Source organism: Octopus sinensis, linkage group LG10, assembly GCF_006345805.1.
Source record: "Octopus sinensis linkage group LG10, ASM634580v1, whole genome shotgun sequence".
In the NCBI taxonomy this organism is placed as follows: Eukaryota; Metazoa; Mollusca; class Cephalopoda; order Octopoda; family Octopodidae; genus Octopus; species Octopus sinensis.
In genome coordinates this window covers 85,430,962-85,449,642 of record NC_043006.1, presented here as the reverse complement: position 1 = coordinate 85,449,642, position 18,681 = coordinate 85,430,962, and the positions used below count along the sequence as shown (strand labels likewise).

The following is an 18,681-nucleotide window of genomic DNA, read 5'->3' as shown; positions in this document are numbered from 1 at the left end:
TATATACGTATATATAATAAGTAAAAAGGATTAATTAATCCAGATAGATATCTATAAAGCACTCAGTGTTAAATGAGTTTGGCTAACCATATCAATCAGACACAATAAGTGCAAGTAGAGTAAACATCCCAAAGTAATTCTTCGTGTGTGACAAGTAAATCCAAGTATCACTGAGAAGAATTTCAAGAAATTTAGCGTATAAGACAACATGAACAAGAATGAAGAAAATCACATCTTTAATTGGTGATTACACCATACAGTATAGTTTCACGCTCGGTAAAAATGAAAAAGTCTTTGACATTTCGAACCTTCAATCTTCCACAGAAAGGGACAAGAGGAAAAAAATGGAGAGAGAAAGAAAATGTGTCGGGATTAACCGTTCCACATGTTAAAGATGGAGAAAGAGAGAGAATCATAAACATTCACATCACCATATGTACCATCACTTGGCCCCAGAAAAGTGGAAGGGAAAAAACTTCAGCCTCATCCAAGATAGTAATCAATTTCATTAAAAGATAAATTTTAGGATTTATTTATTCAGAACAGGTGTGTATGCTCAGTTTTGTATCGGTCTAGTAGGCAGGGTATGTTTAATGTGTATAGATCTACATACAATATATCTGCATGTACACAGACATGCATGCATACAAGTATTAACTCCCTGAGTCACCTAAAAGATCTATATAATCCAAATACAGGCGTAATTCAAATTGTGGAAAATAATAATAATAATAATACACCAACACCTTTAGTACTTACATTCAACATAATGATTGTCAGTCTGGCAGTAACATAACTAATTAACATAATTTAAAAGTTTATAATATTGTACATGCTGTTAGCAAAATAATGAATAAACTCAACACTAATAACCTTTATCCTCATAACAGTAGTAATAACCCATAATATACGCTGTTTAATCCTTTACAATCAACCATTATAAGATGTTATACTTGTAAATCTAATTTTAATAATTCTAAAATAGCTTCCCAAATAAATGATAACAAATAGAGGCAAAGGTCAATCGTTTAGTATGAAAATAAACCATATAACTTTGGATGCATATGAACACGAATATGTTTTACAAAACAACCTCTCAAACTGTAACTGTAGAATGACATCTGCTTGCCCTCTTAAAGGTAACACCTTGGTACGCAATGTTATATACAGCTGTAATGTCATAGTTGCAAATGGTACTCATTTACATCTACTTTTAAATGTAGTTATGATCTGCACACACACAGCTTTAGGAAAAAGTAATTATGTAATTCAACTAGACTACCTAAATACATCTTTAAGCTTAACTCTTTGAATACAATGTCAAGCTGTGCATCAAGGAGCTTAATTCATGTTCTCAAATGCAGCAGGTGTAGTGGAGATTACATAGGTCAAACAGGCTTGACTTTGAGGAACAGAATGACAGTACATAGGCAACAGATTCCCACAACCAGGAAAACTCCCATAAATAAACACCCAGATCTGTGCCCTGCAAGCAAATATCCACAGTACCAAGTTTCCCTTTCTATAAATGCACTGGAAACAATTCACTTTTCAAACACCAGTGACTGACAATTACATTTTTCCTGTGTAATATCTCAGGAAAAAGCAAATAAACATTGGGCTGACCGAGACCAGTGGATTCTTAAGGGAATCAATGAACCGGAACACGAGATAGCAATCAGAGAAAAACAGATTGCCAGGACCTTTGAGCACTGGACCCTTTCATTGGTTGATAAAATAAATACCAGTTGAAAGGGATGAAAGGCAAGTTGACCTCAGAACGTAAAGACATGAAATGCTGCTAAGCATTTTGCCCAGCGTGCTAACGATTCTGCCAGTTTGTCACCCTTATTATTTATATATTTCAGTCATTGTTATGAAACAGGTGTAACTCAGAATTAAAAATATATACCAAATTTTCAGTCTGTTTTAGGAAAGACGTATCCAGAATCATTTAAAGCAAATATCTAGGTGTTGACTGAGCGTATTGATGCTGCTGACATGCACAAATACACTTTTCAATGGATGGTATAGAAATTTATTGGAAGGCATAATTTAGCGAGCAAAGTTGTGAAACTGCATCAGCAGATAGCAAAGCCACTCAGCATTTTTCTGAAGAATTTCGTAGAGTGATGAATGAGGGTATTTTGTGGGTATTTTCAAAATAAATGTGATCTGAATCCAAGATTTTTTTTTAGTTTTTCCTTTAATTTTATCATTTATTTCATTGTATTGTTTTGCAATCACTGCTGATAAGTTTGAAGCCTTTGTAGCTGATTGATCATCATCATAATCATCGTTTAGCGTCTGCTTCCCATGCTAGCATGGGTTGGACGATTTGACTGAGGTCTGGTGAACCAGATGGCTGGATCAGATTGGAGACTGGTGCAGCCATCTGGTTCGCCAGACCTCAGTCAAATCATCCAACCCATGCTAGCATGGAAAGTAGACATTAAATGATGATGATGATGATGATCAATCAGCTACAAGGGCTTCAAACTTTTCAGCAGTGATTGCAATATCCTGAACCAACAGAATGAGTATATTTTACATAATACTAAAACAGTAAACATTTTTGTACTGGGGTGTGTAAACAATCCATGTGACTATCCATGTTCAGAAAGGTCAGGTGACTAACAAAGAGTTAAATGACTATGTATAGAAGAATCTACATTTACACACAGTTCTCATTTTGAGTCTGCCTATAAACTAACTCTGATAACCAACATTGGGTTAATTTTCTTCTGATGATCTGGTATTCCCAGGCAATTATGCAATTGATTACCGGATGGCATATTAGTATATGCTAGTGAAACGTGTAAAGATTATGTAATTAATACAAAAAAAGTTTTAACCGAATCTCCTGTTTATTTTCTGCCCTCGTATACAAACACACATGCGCATAAATGGATCTTTACTGGTTTCAACAATGTTGACCATTTGAACTTACTGTTCATTGACTTAGTAAGTGGGTGAGTATACCAAAGATGTGTACCCTTAACGTAATCCTCAAGTAAAATCGGTATTACACAGTGAGTCAAATTTAGTCAGACATGTCCTTCCAGATTTCCAATTAAAATTACTCCTGTAATGAAGAGAAATATCATTAGCGTTAGATCCCTTACAGTCACTCCAAATGTGGGCTTCTCTGTTACTGAAGATCTCTCCTGGTAAAAGCACATCCTTAGCATATATAGGAGTGCATTCTGAACACTGGCCTTCCTCTCTAGGGCCAGAAAATATTTCAGCTCCTAACACTCAGCAAAGCTCACGTGAGGGCCCACTACTCCCCATCTATAATGGCACTGCTGCAATGCATACAGACATCCTTGCCCACATCCAGAAGGGTAATTTGTCTCATTGGTGCTCAGTCACTAACTTCAGCATCTGGCCTGCCAATACAGTCTCCTCTCTCGTTACTATAAAGGTTTGTTTCTTGGATCTGGCTGGTTTTGCATCCCAACCACTCAGGTACCCTCAATGCACAAATCATCTCATGTCATTTTTACTACGTCTGACCATCCTCTACCCTAAACTAGCTCTTATATAGTCCTTTCTGGATATAAGGATTAGTTCTGAATACTCTTCTCTTCTCCATCCATGTCTTTCCTGCAGGTGTTGACATACAAATTTCTATAGAACATTAATGGAATCAACCTCACCGATCTTGGAAGGCTTTCAAATATCAGGCACAAATATATCTCATCGCACCACATACACCCATTTTGAAAATCAATTGAATTCTCTGAGTTATCTCCCTTGCTCTTGACAATGCTTAGTGGTTAGATTGTTGCACTCACAACCTTGAGATCGTGGTTTCAATTCCTGGACAGAGTAGTGTGTTGTGTTCTTGAGCAAAACATTTCATCTTACATTGCTCTGCAATCACTTTGACACCTGTTCAAGCAATGTCGATTTGATAGAGTGAGCCAGTGTACAGCACAAATATTTGATCACAATAAACAAATTAAGGTAGTATTTCCAGACGACCAGATATATCATCAGATTGGTAATGAGTAATGCAGTTTGTATGAAGGTGATGCTTATTTATGAATATCTCATGTAGCCAAGACAAAGGGACACAAATACACATTGTCTGAGTGTGCATGTTCATGTTGGTGTATGTCAGTGTGAATGCTTATATCTTGCACACTGAACAAAAGTTTCGAGCCATGGAAGATTTTTGTTGACATTTCCTTGTCAATAAATTTTCTGGTAGCTTTGCACTTTCAAAGAAAGTGTTAGTGAAAGGAAGAATATCTAGTTGTAACAACAATACCTCAATAATGTATTCATCTAACCCATGCTAGCATGGAGAAATAAACAAACAAAATTTTGCAGTTTCCAACTACCAAATTTCACTCATAAAACATCGGTCAACCGAAAATTATATAAGACATCTGTCTAAAGTGGCTGGCAGTGGGATTGAATGCAGAAATACTTGGTTCTAAAATGAGCTTCTTAACCCATAACCACATCTATGGTTATTTGGATAGAATCACTTCAAGTAAAATACCATATCCTATTTTAGTAACATATTTTACCAGAATCTATCATATTTTCTTTCACATAACAAATCCAATAGATTTCCGTGCATGCAGACTCTATTCCGTCAGAAGGCTGTTGTTTTCGTTCATTTGAAAATCATAACTAACTTCTCAATCCAGTGTCGCTTTTACAAAGGAGTCTGCACACCAATGGGGACTAAGACAAATTGCTTGTATGAAATTAAAAGCTATAAAGTTTCCACTTTATCAAACAAAAACTTGCAAGACAAAAAAAACTGTCTGGATGAAGACCATCAGACAACCAATGCCCAAATGATCCTGTGTATATATAAATATTATTTTACCATGATGGAAAAGAACGAATTATATCTTATAATTACTAATAACAATCAAGATGTAAAGAGTACAGCCTTGTCTTTACTAATGTCACTTTGAATTAATGAGATACAAAAATTAAGTAATATTTATATATGTCATGGCAGTTGAGTACCAGACTATATAATGCAGTATTTAATTAGTCCCATTCTTGTATATTCTGAGATCAAATCCGATTAGAGTTGATAAAATAAGTATCAAAAAACATTGAAGTCAATTTAATCAACTATACCCACCCGCTTATAAATTAATTAAATGGTGTCATTGAGAGAAAATAAAATCATTATTTATTTACCAAGCTTGTGGTTTACAAGTATTATACTGTGCTTGACAAGATAATTTACTCTACTTTGCCAAACATTTCATGGTTCAGCATCATTGTTTTAACACTCACTTTCCCACACTTGCATGGGTCAGACAAAATTTATAGAGCTTTTCTACAGCTAAATGACCTTCCTGTTGCCAATTCTTACCTGTTTCCAACCAAGGTATTTATTAACCCATGGCTAGACATGTTTTCATATAAGACTGGAAACAAAGACATTGCTTGTATGATGACACTTGTTTTACAACAATCGCACGTCAAGATTACATGATACACACGTGTATACATATATATGATAGGCTTTGATCGACCTTGGGCTATCATAGAAGACACTTGCAAGTCTACCCACCAACAGGATATGGTATCAACAACTATTTTTGGCAGAACATTACACCAAAAACTGCTTTTATTACATAATAATAACCTCCTTCATTATCCTCTGTACATTTCTCAAAATGTTGCAGCTTAATAGTTATAAATTAAAAGAAACAAAATTAGGATTCAGACTGAATATTTGAAATGTTATTATTTTTTTTAACTTCACATTCTTCCCTTAAGAAACAAGATTTTTCTGCCACCAATTCTAGTGAAAGAACACAGGTAACCTTGTTATGATGAATGCCATCTAACTGCTCCTTGCACAGAACTGATTGGTTCACATAGCAGCTTTTTTCTTTTCAGATATGCTCTTCATTTCCTTCCATAATTGAACTATTTCTCTCCTTAAAACTGGCAGAAGGGCATCATTTTATTTTATAGTATGAAGTAGTTATACTAGGGTAATTTTCTAAATAAATTTCAATTGAACAATTACCACACATACTACAACAGCTATGATATGATTTGTGTTAACTTATTATGGAGAATGGCTGAAGACTTTTATGTTTACATCCCATTACTGGTGATGTGCTGTACTCTCAATGAAAAAAAAGGTGTTTTTGCTACTTTTCTCACCTGACAGAAAAGTAGGTTACTACAAAAAATAATAAATAAAAATAATAAAAGAGGAAGAACTTGACTAAATAAGCACTGAATTAACTGTAAATTAAGTTTTTTTATACATTAATTTCATAAACAAATGGTCAATGACAAAAAAAGAACAACAGAATGGTTTGCTTCTTTTTTTTTTTGTAGTACCAAAATTTATAATGGATAAATATGCAATTATTTACACCAGCAATTTGTTTTTTGTTTTCTCATTTTCATTGCAGTTACATTTATTGTTGTTGTTTTTTTAAGTCTGTGTATGCCACCAAACATAACACCGATAGGACATCTAAAAAAGGAAAACTGTACAATACCTTTTAAAACTGAAGGGTCTGAAAATAAATTCAGACAAATACAAATACTACAAAAAAAAAAAAAAGTTGCATATTTAACAATGGTAGGTACAAAGATCTTAAAAAAAAAAAACAACCAACATTTTTTTCTTCATTATTATATTTTTTCTCTTCTGTTCTGTCAAGTCCTTTTCAAAATACTACCACATGTTATGTTACAAAGTTCATAAATACCAATCCATACGCTCACTGTTTTTTTATTTATCACCTCAGCTTCACCAGTTTCAAGCTGGGTTTGGGATTTTTCGCCTCCACAAAATGCTATTTTGATTGAATGATTATTGATAGATTCATTTTTGGTGATGGTTATTTTCAAGATGAGAGGAAAGGAGAGTCTTTATGGTGATGTTGAATTGTTGATATATGTTCGTGTGTGTGTGTATATATATATATATATATATATATATATAACAAAAACATGCCATAAACTGTCTTTGTCTCTTCTCCAAATTTAATTTCTATCCTGATATGACTCAATATTATGTTAGCTCAGTCAGTGACTTGTGAATGTTTAAAGCTGGTATAATGTAAGTGATCAAGAAAAATGATAAACATGAAGATGATGATGATGGTGGTGATGACAAGGATGACTGACAATGGTAATGATACTGATGATCAGGATGTTAATTATACTATTTTCAACAGTATAGACATCTTATTTACAAATGTTGAGGAAAAAAGGTGACCAAACTTTTGACATTATAAAAATAAATAATTAAAAAAAGCAGCTATATGAATAAAACCAGTGCCCTAGCAGACATGTTATACACATTTTGTCTGAGTGATATTTAATGTAATTAATGTAAGGTAAGAATCGATAATAAATCTGTATTTAGATTTTGGTAGCATCATCAACTACAGCCAAGTCAGACGAAGGAGACTGTTACCAGAACAGGAATTATCATTATTAAAAAAAAAAGGTAAATAACAGCTGCTCTCATACAGTTCAAAATTTCTCTTGATTCCCTTCATTCAATAATTTTTCTTGTCTAAAATTTTTGTGATTGTATGAAGGATTCTAGGAATTTTGAGAGAATTGAAAATCATCTCAGATAACAATAGGTAGGAAAATAATTAAAAAAAGGCCAAATTGCAACTGCTTAACTGTTTCATACATAATGCAAAGGTGGATCACATCATTTCCTATGAACCACCAAAGGGCAACATATAAGAAATTTCGAAGTAGTTTTACTTTTGTTTCAGGTAATGGTTTAGATTTTGGATAAACCTAACTAGAAAGGAAAATGGTATAAAAAAACAGAAGTGTTTCCTTATGCACTGAATGTTCTGTTCTGAGAAATTCATAGCTAACAATATTGAGTCATAAACAAGATAGATATAAAGCATGAAAACTGAGTACTCAGTCCTTGATTGAGTCAAGAAAAACAGTCTACACAATTTATCTTTTTTTCTTTTTTCATGCCTTACGCAATGTGACAACATTTTTTCTACACAGCTTATGATTTAAGTCCTCCATAGCTTTTAAAGCCTCATCTCTCGTAAGAAATCCTATCATAGCATTACCAGTAGGTCTGCCATCATCAGCATAGTGGAGACGAATTGACTCAGGCACTGGGTAATAACCCCTAAAGAAGTTCAGAATTTCTCCAATAGACACTGAAGGAGGAAAATTTTCCCCCTTAACATACTCATACTGTTTACCACCATGAACCATAAAAGGAGGATTAGAAGTTTCTGTGTTGTTTTGCATATTAGCCTGCCTGGCTTGCTTCAAACAGTCCATCATTTCAGCTTTTGTAACTGCAGTAACGTTAACATAACGCTTTCCTACATACTTCTTGTCACGAGCAACAGCTTTTTCACAGTCTGTACTTGTTACAAATTCCACAAAAGCCTGCCCAGTTGTACGGCCATCTTTTCCATAAACAATTTGGATACCCCGAGGTGCAATATTTAAACCCTGACAAAATTCTTTAATTTCGTTAGTAGTTACTGCAAAAGGAAGTCCTTTTAGACTGACACAATAATAAGGGACTGGGTGTGATGTGAGAGTTTCATTTTTTTTCCCATTACTGCTGGATAATGACTTTTTATCTTGAGCTTTAGCTTCAGATATTTTAGAAGCTATGTTTTCCATTTTATCACCACTGCCAGTTTTGGAATCTGTTTTCCCAACAGCTTTTGAAACATCTTTCTGATTTTTGTTAGGGGAAGATTTTTCTGATGACCCTTTTTTCTCTTTCTCTAGTAAAAGTGACATATCTTTCTTGTTCCCTTCAACAATACGAATAAGTCTTCCCCCCATGTGACGTCCATCGTATGTGAGGGAGGCTTCATAGTCTTTCTGAGACATTACTTCAACAAATGCAATACCAGTGTTCTTACCACGGGAATCATGTTCGATTACAATACATGTGCTTGGGTTGGAAATATGAACATCTTTTAAGAATTTTACTATATCATCACTTGTTGCATTAAGAGGAATACCTTTGATTTGAATAATTGGGAAAGGAGATGATGATGATGAAGACGATGTGTTATCAGCAGCGTTTGCACTTGTTTCTTTGTTAGATTTAACCAGAGGAGGAATATCATTGTTTGTATTTGGTTTTGTACTAGACATATCCCTTGAAGGGTTTTCATTTAGATTATCACTTTTCATCATTTTAGCTTGGGTTGGCCCATGAGTTGCTTTCGGTACAAAGGAATCAATGGCATTTTCAAAATCCTCCATTGAGCACCGGTATATTTCTATATATCGGTTTGCCATGAAATTTCCATGACGTGAGAATGCTTCTGCTGTGTCTTGCTCAGAAGCAAATTTGATAAATGCATTGCCAGCTCTCCGCCCCTTTTCATTATTGATAAGTTTCAAACCATCTCGAGGGATGGTACATCCAGAGAAGAATCTTCGAACATCACGGTAGCCAACACTATAAGGTAGGCCAACTACTTCAACAAACAAATCAGGTTCACAGTGCCCACGTTTTATACCACGCATAGAATTATCATCCATATTACCAGGCCGTCTATTTCCAGAATCACCAGAACCAAAGTTCATTTCATTAGGAGGTCCATATTTTCTATCGTCCATAAGTGATCCTGGCATTCGACCAGGTGGACCTCCTCTCTCGTTTCTGTTTGGGCTGCCATACCTTCCATAGGGCTCGTTTCTTGGGAAAGGTGGTGGGCCATCATTTCTGTGGTATGGAGGCTGGTTTGGAGGCATATCATTCCAAGAACCAGGTTGAGAGTAGTGTGGGCCCATATTCATTTCTTCCTCATGCCATTCATTACGGAAATCATCAAGTCTTTCTCCGGGAATCCGATCATCTCTCATGGCATAGCCATCATCACCCCAGTTGACTTGACTGTCGTGTGGTGGGCCAGGTTGGCCAGGCAAAAACCCAGGAGGAGCATCACCTAAAAGACCTCTAGGTAATCCACTCATGTCAGGATCTTCATACATTTTATCTTTACCTTGAAACATATTAGGATCATCACCCATATTTGGTTCACCAAAGGGAGGACAATCAGGATGACCTAAAGGTCTGTCAGGAAATCTTTGCCCATCAAAGCCAGGCATGGAACCTGGAAATCCTTGATCTCTAGGTGGGGTTTGGCCATAATTATAATCTCCTCTTCTACCATCAGCTCCATAATCATTTTTGGATCTATTATTTCTGTTCATATTTCCACCCATATCCATACGTCCTTTTCTGTTGTTATTCATTTCTCCTGGACCAGTATTTTTGTATGTGTCTACAGACTGTCTGTTGGAGCCTCCTGAATCAGTTTTAGTTTGATTATCCCGTCCACCTCGATCGAGATCTCGAGTACCAACTCCTCTATTTAAAGGAGCTTTGTCACTGCCCCGACCACCATCGTGCCTTGAGTCGTTTCTTGAAGTTTCATAGCGACCTCCAGAATCATGCTGGTTATCATAACGCCCACCATCGTACCTACTGTCATGTCTACCACCATCATAATGGCTATCATATCTTGAATCTCTCCGATTTTCTCTTCTGTCATAGCGATTGCTATCATCTCTTCCCCGATCATGCCTGTCATATCGACCACCATCGTCGCGGCTACGGTCATGTCGACTATCATGGCGACCAGAATCATATCTGTTAAATTCATGTCTACCTGACTCTGACCTGGAATCATGGCGAGAGTCAGACTTTGAATCGTGGCGACCAGAATCAGATCGATTTGAGTCATTTCTACTTGATTCATGACGGCTAGACTCTGTAGTTTTACTCCCTTCATTCCTGCTAGAATCTGATCTGTTTTGGTCAACTTTAGAGATGTCAGATCTCCCAGAGCTACTTGGCCGATTAGCTTCAGATCTATTCGCAGCCATTCTTCCAGTTTCAAGTCTTAGAGATTCTGTTCTTTCTTGATCTGTCCTGACATGTTCAGTTCTGTTGACTTCAGGATGTGGGTTGTCAAATCTGGATTCATGTCTTCCACCATAACTTCTTCCTGAATCTGGTCTACCAGAATCATGGCGCCCAACATCAAGTTTTGGAGGATCTCGACGCCCTGCATCACCTCTGTTTGGTTCTAGTCTTCCCATGTTGGCTTCAAGGTGCACAAGGTCAGAACGTCCTTGATCATGTCTCACCATATCAGGCCTTGAAGGTTCGTTTCTCATGTAGTTCATTGGGTGAGCCGGATCTGGATTAGTGTTAGTTGAGTCATTTGTACGAGGCTGATTAAGCTGATTTAACATATCTCCTCTTGCCACTGGTGGGACTATATCAAGTCGTGGAGGACCATGCGGTTGAAACTCAGGTCTGTTTTGGTCTGGTCTGTTAATATTTGCAGGAGGCATATGATGAACTGGAATATTAGGCCTCATATTATTCTGATTGGTCTCAAATTCATTTTTACGTTCTGTATGATAAGGAGGCAGCACTTCTGGCCCAGGAGGTTTACCCAGTGGCATTATATCAGGAGGCTGCAATGGAGGATTTGGGATCTGGATATTTCTGTTGGGTTGTGGGACAGGGTAATTGGGTAAATTTAAATGTGCATCTCTCACATTCATAAATCCTCCAGGAGGTGCATTTACATTTGCAGTTCCAAAGTGCCTTTGATCATTTGCACCATGTTCCATTCTAGGATCTTGGTTTGGTGGAAAATTGGGCCGACGATTAACAGCAAAATCATTTGGTGCTTCTGGGGGGCGGAAATCCATTGGCGGCCTGTTAATGTTATTATCTGGCTCTTGTGATACAAAGTATGGATCTCGATTATTTGGATTCATCAGATTTGGTCCAAATTTAGGATCAGGAGGCAGTCCAGGCATTGGTGGTAATCCAGGGACAGTGTTTGTTGTTGGTGGTGGTATATTACTTCGAATATCTGTAGGGACTGAAGGAAAATTCCTATTGGGATAATCCATGTTTCTTGGTGGAGGAACACTTCTATCTGGAATAAAATTTGTATGATTTTGTGGTCCTAATGAACGTATATGATCATTTAAGGGTCCAGGAGGAGGACCAGTTGGTGGTCCTGTTGATGGGGGTGCAGCAGGAGCAGGTTTGCTGAAAGCTTGGGTAGGCACAGCTTCTCTGGCTAAAGCAATCACACTCTGCATTTCGGTTTTGCTACTGAGCAATAGCTGTACAGTGTTTCCATTGATTTGACCGTTTGTGCGTAACATAGCTTGCCGCGCATCTTCATCAGACCCAAATGCAATAAAAGCGTCACCTCTTTCTCCACCGACAATATGTACACCTCCATCAGGGATACTTAATCCTTGGAAATACTGCCGAATGTCCATGGCACTAGCAGACCATGGAAGGCCTTGCAATCGAATGATTACAGACATTTTCTGAAAAAGAAAAAAAAAAGAAAAAACTGTTATTTATTTGTAAAAAATTAATTTTACAAAGAACATTGTTTTATTTTCTAATCAATCAATTCATCAAACATACATGGCTGAATGCTGAGAAACTACCCTCCCAACCATGTGATCTTGGGTTCAGTCCCACTGCATGGCACTGTTGGCAAGTGTCTTACACAGTAGCTTTGGGTGAACCAAAGCCTTGCAAGTAGATGGAAACTGAAAGAAGCTTGTCAGGTACTGAAGCATTGACGATAATTTGAAACCAACAAGATCTGGGAAAGGGAAAGACAGCCCAGAGTTGGAGACAATGGAGAAAAGTCATCAATGGCCTTTGTTCCCACCAAGAGTGAAGGGTTTAAGCTAAGCTATAGGAGTGTATTCATAATTGATTTTAGAATCCTCAGAGAATGTTACTTATCTGCTTATGGAACCAGGATGCAGAAGAAACAAAAGGACAAAAAGGGAGTATATCTTATCAAAGTGTAAACTGCATTTTAAGACAGGATATTATGACAAATCTATAGCTGTTTTCCTTGCTGACATAATTAATTTTCTGCCTTATATCTACTTAAGGAGACAGCCTTGGCACTATTATGTCCAGTAAGAGGAGAAAAAATTCATGAAAAAGTAAATGCACTTATCGCTGTCTTAACACTAGAAATAATCAGCTTATGCAAAATGACAAATATTATTACATTATTGTAACATAATTACATCTGCAATACAAACCCGTGTTTCACTGTTGATGGGGAAAAAAAAAACAAACATACAGAATTAGAGAAAGCATATAACATAAATAATAACTCATTCCAGAAATATGTAGGTGACAGCATGTTTAATGGTTAAAATAATAAAAATCTATTGTATTCAGATTATCATCATCATGTGTACAAAAAAAAAGAAAAAAAGATTAGTTGTTGGATATTATTGTTTCATCAAGGATTGCAAACTCTTGACATGTTTTACCTTGTTAAAACTCATCAGCCTTTTCATAGCTTATTCAAGTGTTAGTGAGTAAATTGTTAAGTAAATACACTAAATTGAAGTTGAAATTCATGTCATGAAAGAACCTACAGATATTGTGAATATGTCAGATGCTTAATGCACACAGACACACAAGAACCCCCACATGAACCTGATAAGTATGAAAAACAGAAATACTAAATTTAGCACATTCCATTTAAATAAATTATTTTTTTTAAAAACCCTGTTCTAGTTATATTGCCCAATAAAGAATTTTAGGTATACCAACAAATATTTTTTATGCAATTTTTCAGTAGTATAGTTTCTGAGATGAGATAAATTATCTTTTCTTTTTTATATATATCCTTATTTGTTTCAGTCATTTGCTGGAGCACTGCCTTTAGTCAAACAAATCAACACCAGAACTTATTCTTTGTAAGCCTAGTACTTAGTCTATCGGTCTTTTGCCAAACCACTAAGTTATGAGGACGTAGACACACCAACATCAGTTGTCAAGTGATGGTGGGGGGACAAACACAGACACAAACATATAACGGGCTTCTTTCAGTTTCCATCTAGCAAATCCAATCACAAGGCTTTGGTCGGTCCAGGGCTATAGACGAAGACACTTACCCAAGGTGCCATGCAGTAGGACTGAACCCAGAAATGTGGTTGGTAAGCAAGCTCTTACCACACAGCCACTCCTGCACCTATAAATCCTTAAAAATGTTTTAGCCCGAAGGCCGCGGCCATGCTGGGGCACCACCTATGTATATAATTATATTTTAAATATTTTGTTTTTCAGAACATTTGCTATTTAATCAGCATGACCATCAATGTAAAATCCATGAAGACTATTTTCTATGTTTGTGATGTTTTTACAGCAAAGACCCAATGATCAGCTATCATATGGAAATAGACCAGATATATTATACTTTGGTTGTTATATAGTTACCATATATTTTGTATATAACACACACACATAAGCAACATGCCAGTTTAATCATTAAACTGCACATGGCTTTTAATATGGGAAAATTACATAAAACTACGTGAAGCTGAAATCAGTGAAACCAGATCCAGATCAGTTAAATATGACATTTTCCTATACTACAAAAAAAAAAATTTTAGCCACAAAACCGAAAAATGTATATACTAAAACCTTTTTTCTATACATAACACATGAAGTAACATGTAACTTCTTATTCTTTCCTTGTTCCCTTCCATTCTCTTCACTTTTCTTGTACATGTCAATTTTACCTTAAGACAATATAATTTCAGTTGAACTATGATCCGAAAGCATTTATTCTTTGAAAACTTATCTATATATTTTTATTTTTCATACATATAAACACAGTATATTATTATTCTTGACTTATGTTAAGTTACATTTGTCTTAATTACACCCACAAACACAAGCAGCAGGTACTACATCGAATCAGTTGTTTGTTGATTCACATTACATTATTGGTTGAACAACATCAATGATACGGAGAGAACAGAGATCATCATTATCATCACCACATACTGTTAGTTTTGTAATGTTAAGATAATTAATTTTTATATAAACAACAAACGCAACACTGTCTATTGCCCAATCCTGCATTCAATACCTCCAGCACACCAACCAGTCCAACATCATAAAACAATGTTAATTCCAGTTCTCTCAAATGGTGAACTCGCTTCCATAGTTAATGAAAGTGTAATTGTTGGGGGTGCTGTAATGTCTACAGAACCTGTAGAGAAGTTGGAATCAAAGTTATTTACTTAAAAGTATTTGAATACTTAAAAGCCTTAAAGGGAAGGTAAAGTTTCATATTTCAAGGTAAATTCCTTGACCAAAAAGTGCAAGTTAGTTACTACCCTCAGCTAGAGAAATATTAATTTCACAACAATCTTTACAGCAGATGGTCCATTCTGCTGCTGCAATGACAAAGAACTCTTTCATACAACTTGTCTCAAATTCCTGTAGTATCTGACTGGTACAGCCTCACTGATTCATCGCAAAGAGGTCTGAAAACAGGTCTTTTGTGTAATAGCAAAGTAAAGCAACAGATCTCTGTTGTCCAATGAATACATCTAAAAAGAGACATGACCTACTACTTGGTACCATATACAATGGATTGAATAATGGAATCATCATTATTTAACGCGTTTTCCATACTGGCATGGGTTGAAATCTTTGGCAATGTCAAAGATATATACTGGTATGCATGCAAGATTTACCATTATCACTGTTTATAACTATGGCTCTCTATATTCAATGTGACTGGCCACTAAGGAATGAAAACAATCTAATTTATTTCTTTAGTTGATCCCAAGAATATATTTCTTCTACATATCACAAACTTTTTAAGGGAATTTCAAAGGAATGTGCATATCAATGAAGTTTTAAAAGTTACTGAATTTGAACAAACCCTTAATCTATACACTGGAATTAAAAGCTTTGACAGGCTTCTCAATGCTTATGCATTAAACTTTCTGGGGAATATTGTCTGAGGTAGAGTTGAGAACCTCCTAAGGCAGATTAGATGTCATTAACAATACACTTCCTACATTCTTCCCTAAATTTCTTTTGAGAAAAATTCCATCAAGATATTCATGTGATGGAAACACAATACTAGGAATTTGGGAATGACTGTTGTTGAAAGCATCATGGTAAATGCCCAGATCAAGTTTATATAACAATACCAGAACTTTTTCATTAACCAGCTATAGCACTTCACTAAAATCTCAATTTCTGTATAAACTTACTTATTCCAAAGATTTTTGCCCTTTCAGCCACAACAGAATGTTTGTTCGTGTTTAACAATCTAATATGAGGGTTGATTTCAGCCTATCAGAACATACCTACTGAAACTATATTACCATCATTATATGTAACTAGCAGAAAGACCACCCTCGGGGCGGTTTTCTGCAAGCCACTTCATATTTCCACATTTGATTCCCAGTTCTAATAATTTTTATATTTTACGTCTAATTATTTCTTTGTATAATAGTGCTCACTTGCTTAGTAAATATCACTTTCATTATTTTATCAGTCATAATCTCTCTTTTTTGAAGAGTCAATCTGTTATATATATTTATCATTAATAATTGGTAGAACTTACATAGGTGTGCATAGATGGATGGATGGAGGGTTACACACACAAAGTCTGGTGCTGTGAGAACACATGGGAATGGTGTTTCCTTACTTTTTCAAATAAACCCAAATTTAAAATGATCTAATATAATGATATCATTCATTCGGCATGTGTTGAAATATGTCAAAACAATTAATTCCACAAACATATGTTACTTTCCATATAATTTATGTGTTGATTCTATTTACTGAAACTTGCTAAAAAGCATGTTTTGCTTTAAAGTAGTATCTCTTTGTAGACACAATTGTCAGTAATTAATCATACTGTTTCCATTTCTCTCAGTCAATGTTTTTACATTAGCCTTCTTTCAAACTCTAGATAATGCAACATACAGCTGACCATGTGGGAAGAATTGTGTCGGAAGATATATTCCAATTTGTTCAAAAGTCTGTCCCTGTGCCTTGTTGCAAGTCAAGGCAAAAGCTGGCTTGACAGGAAATAGTTTGCATGTAAATGTGAATGGAAATTCCATTTCTTGAGATACGTGGTATTCTTGGGATTAGCAGAGTTGATCCTGTGTAAGGACCAAAAACAACCTCATCATGTAAACTGATAATGATGTAGCATGTGCCATTGCAATGTTCGTTAGGAGCATTTAAATTTCTCAGAAGCATTATGCATAATTTTTTTCTTCATTTTGAGAATAGTGTAATTTTGTTGATGAACTCGATTAGGTACAGCTTTTCATTATCAACTGTATCTGAGCTTCTGTATATTTTAGCTCACCAGGGATCCTGGTCAACATTAAATCATTCACAAATTGTGCTGCTTCCTTTGTTGGAGTAACAATGGTTCTATTTACAAGCCACAAGGGGTTTGTGAAGTTATTTTTGAGGTCAGCACAAACAAAATTACATAGATCTGAAAGAGTACCACTTTCAAAGCAAAGGTCATTGGGTAGTTTGATTTTGAATTCACCTAGGCTTCGTTCAATAGCGAACTGGCAGAAACTTTAGCATGCCAGGCGAAATGCGAAGCCATATTTCGTCTGCTGTTACATTCTGAGTTCAAATTCCGCCAAGGTTGACTTTGCCTTTCATCCTTTTGGAGTCGATAAACTAAGTACCAGTTATGCACTGGGGTTGATGTAATCTACTTAATCCCTTTGTCTGTCCTTGTTTGTCCCCTCTATATTTGGCCCCTTGTGGACAATAAAGAAATAAGAGATGTTACCACTTCCTACATCAAGAAGATAATTAGCAAACTCTCTTTCATCAGAATGACCGTCTGTAAGTCTTAGATTTGTTGTCAACTCCACTACTTCCACATGATCGCAAAGAAAAGATCTCTTTAGTGTTGAATCAACAATTTGTGATCTGACACCATTATTTTGAAGTAGAATATTCTCCTCTTGAGATACCCTAACCAGTCAGTCATGTGTAGCAGAAACAGAATCCTGTCTACGTCTCCGTGCATATTCAGACACCTGTTTCAGTCGCTTTGCCCTGGTTTCATCTCATTCAGATGCCTGTCTTTCTCTCTAATGTTGTGCTTTTACTGTTAAATTTTCTTTTTCAGTTGCATAATATATATAAATGAAAGCTCGTTAAAAACTATCTTGTTTAGTGTGCTAAAAATAGCAGTGATTACATAGTTATTATTGTAAAGCTTATAGCATTCCAAGTAGCCATACCAACAAAATCATCATCATCATCATTTAACATCCGCTTTGCATGCTAGCATGGGTCGGATGATTTGACTGAGGACTGGCAAACTAGATGGCAGCACCAGACTCCAATCTGATCTGGCAGAGTTTCTATAGCTGGATGCCCTTCCTAACGCCAACCACTGAGAGTGTAGTGGGTGCTTTTACGTGCCACCGGCACGAGGGCCAGTCAGGTGGTACTGGCAACAGCCACGCTCAAATGGTGTTTTTTACGTGCTACCTGCACAGAAGCCAGTCCAGTGGCACTGGCAATGACCTCGCTCAAATGTTTTTTCACATGCCACCAGCATGTCAGCTGCTCTGGCAACGATCACGCTTGGATGGTGCTCTCAGCACTCCACTGGCATGGGTACCAGTCTTCGAATTTGATTCGATTTCGATTTCACTTGCCTCAACAGGTCTTCGCAAGCAGAGTTTAGTGTCCATAGAAGGAAAGGTACACATAAGTGGGTTGGTTACACCCCTGGCATAGGCCACAAGTTATGGCCTCACTTGGCTTGCCGGGTCTTCTCACGCACTGCATATTTCCAAAGGTCTCGG

General features: G+C 36.2%; 1 protein-coding gene across 6 annotated transcripts in view; it reads right to left on the bottom strand.

The window, feature by feature from the left end:
- Nucleotides 1-6,327: 6,327 nt before the first annotated feature.
- The window catches only part of LOC115216597, a 66,521-nt gene continuing 54,167 nt past the window's right edge, over nt 6,328-18,681 (bottom strand). For all 6 annotated transcript variants that reach the window (XM_029786068.2, XM_029786070.2, XM_029786067.2 and 3 more), the window contains one exon: nt 6,328-12,354. In XM_029786068.2, coding sequence (XP_029641928.1) covers nt 7,966-12,354 — 4,389 coding nt within the window. In that variant the 3' untranslated portion in view covers nt 6,328-7,965. The remainder of the gene's footprint in view (nt 12,355-18,681) is intronic.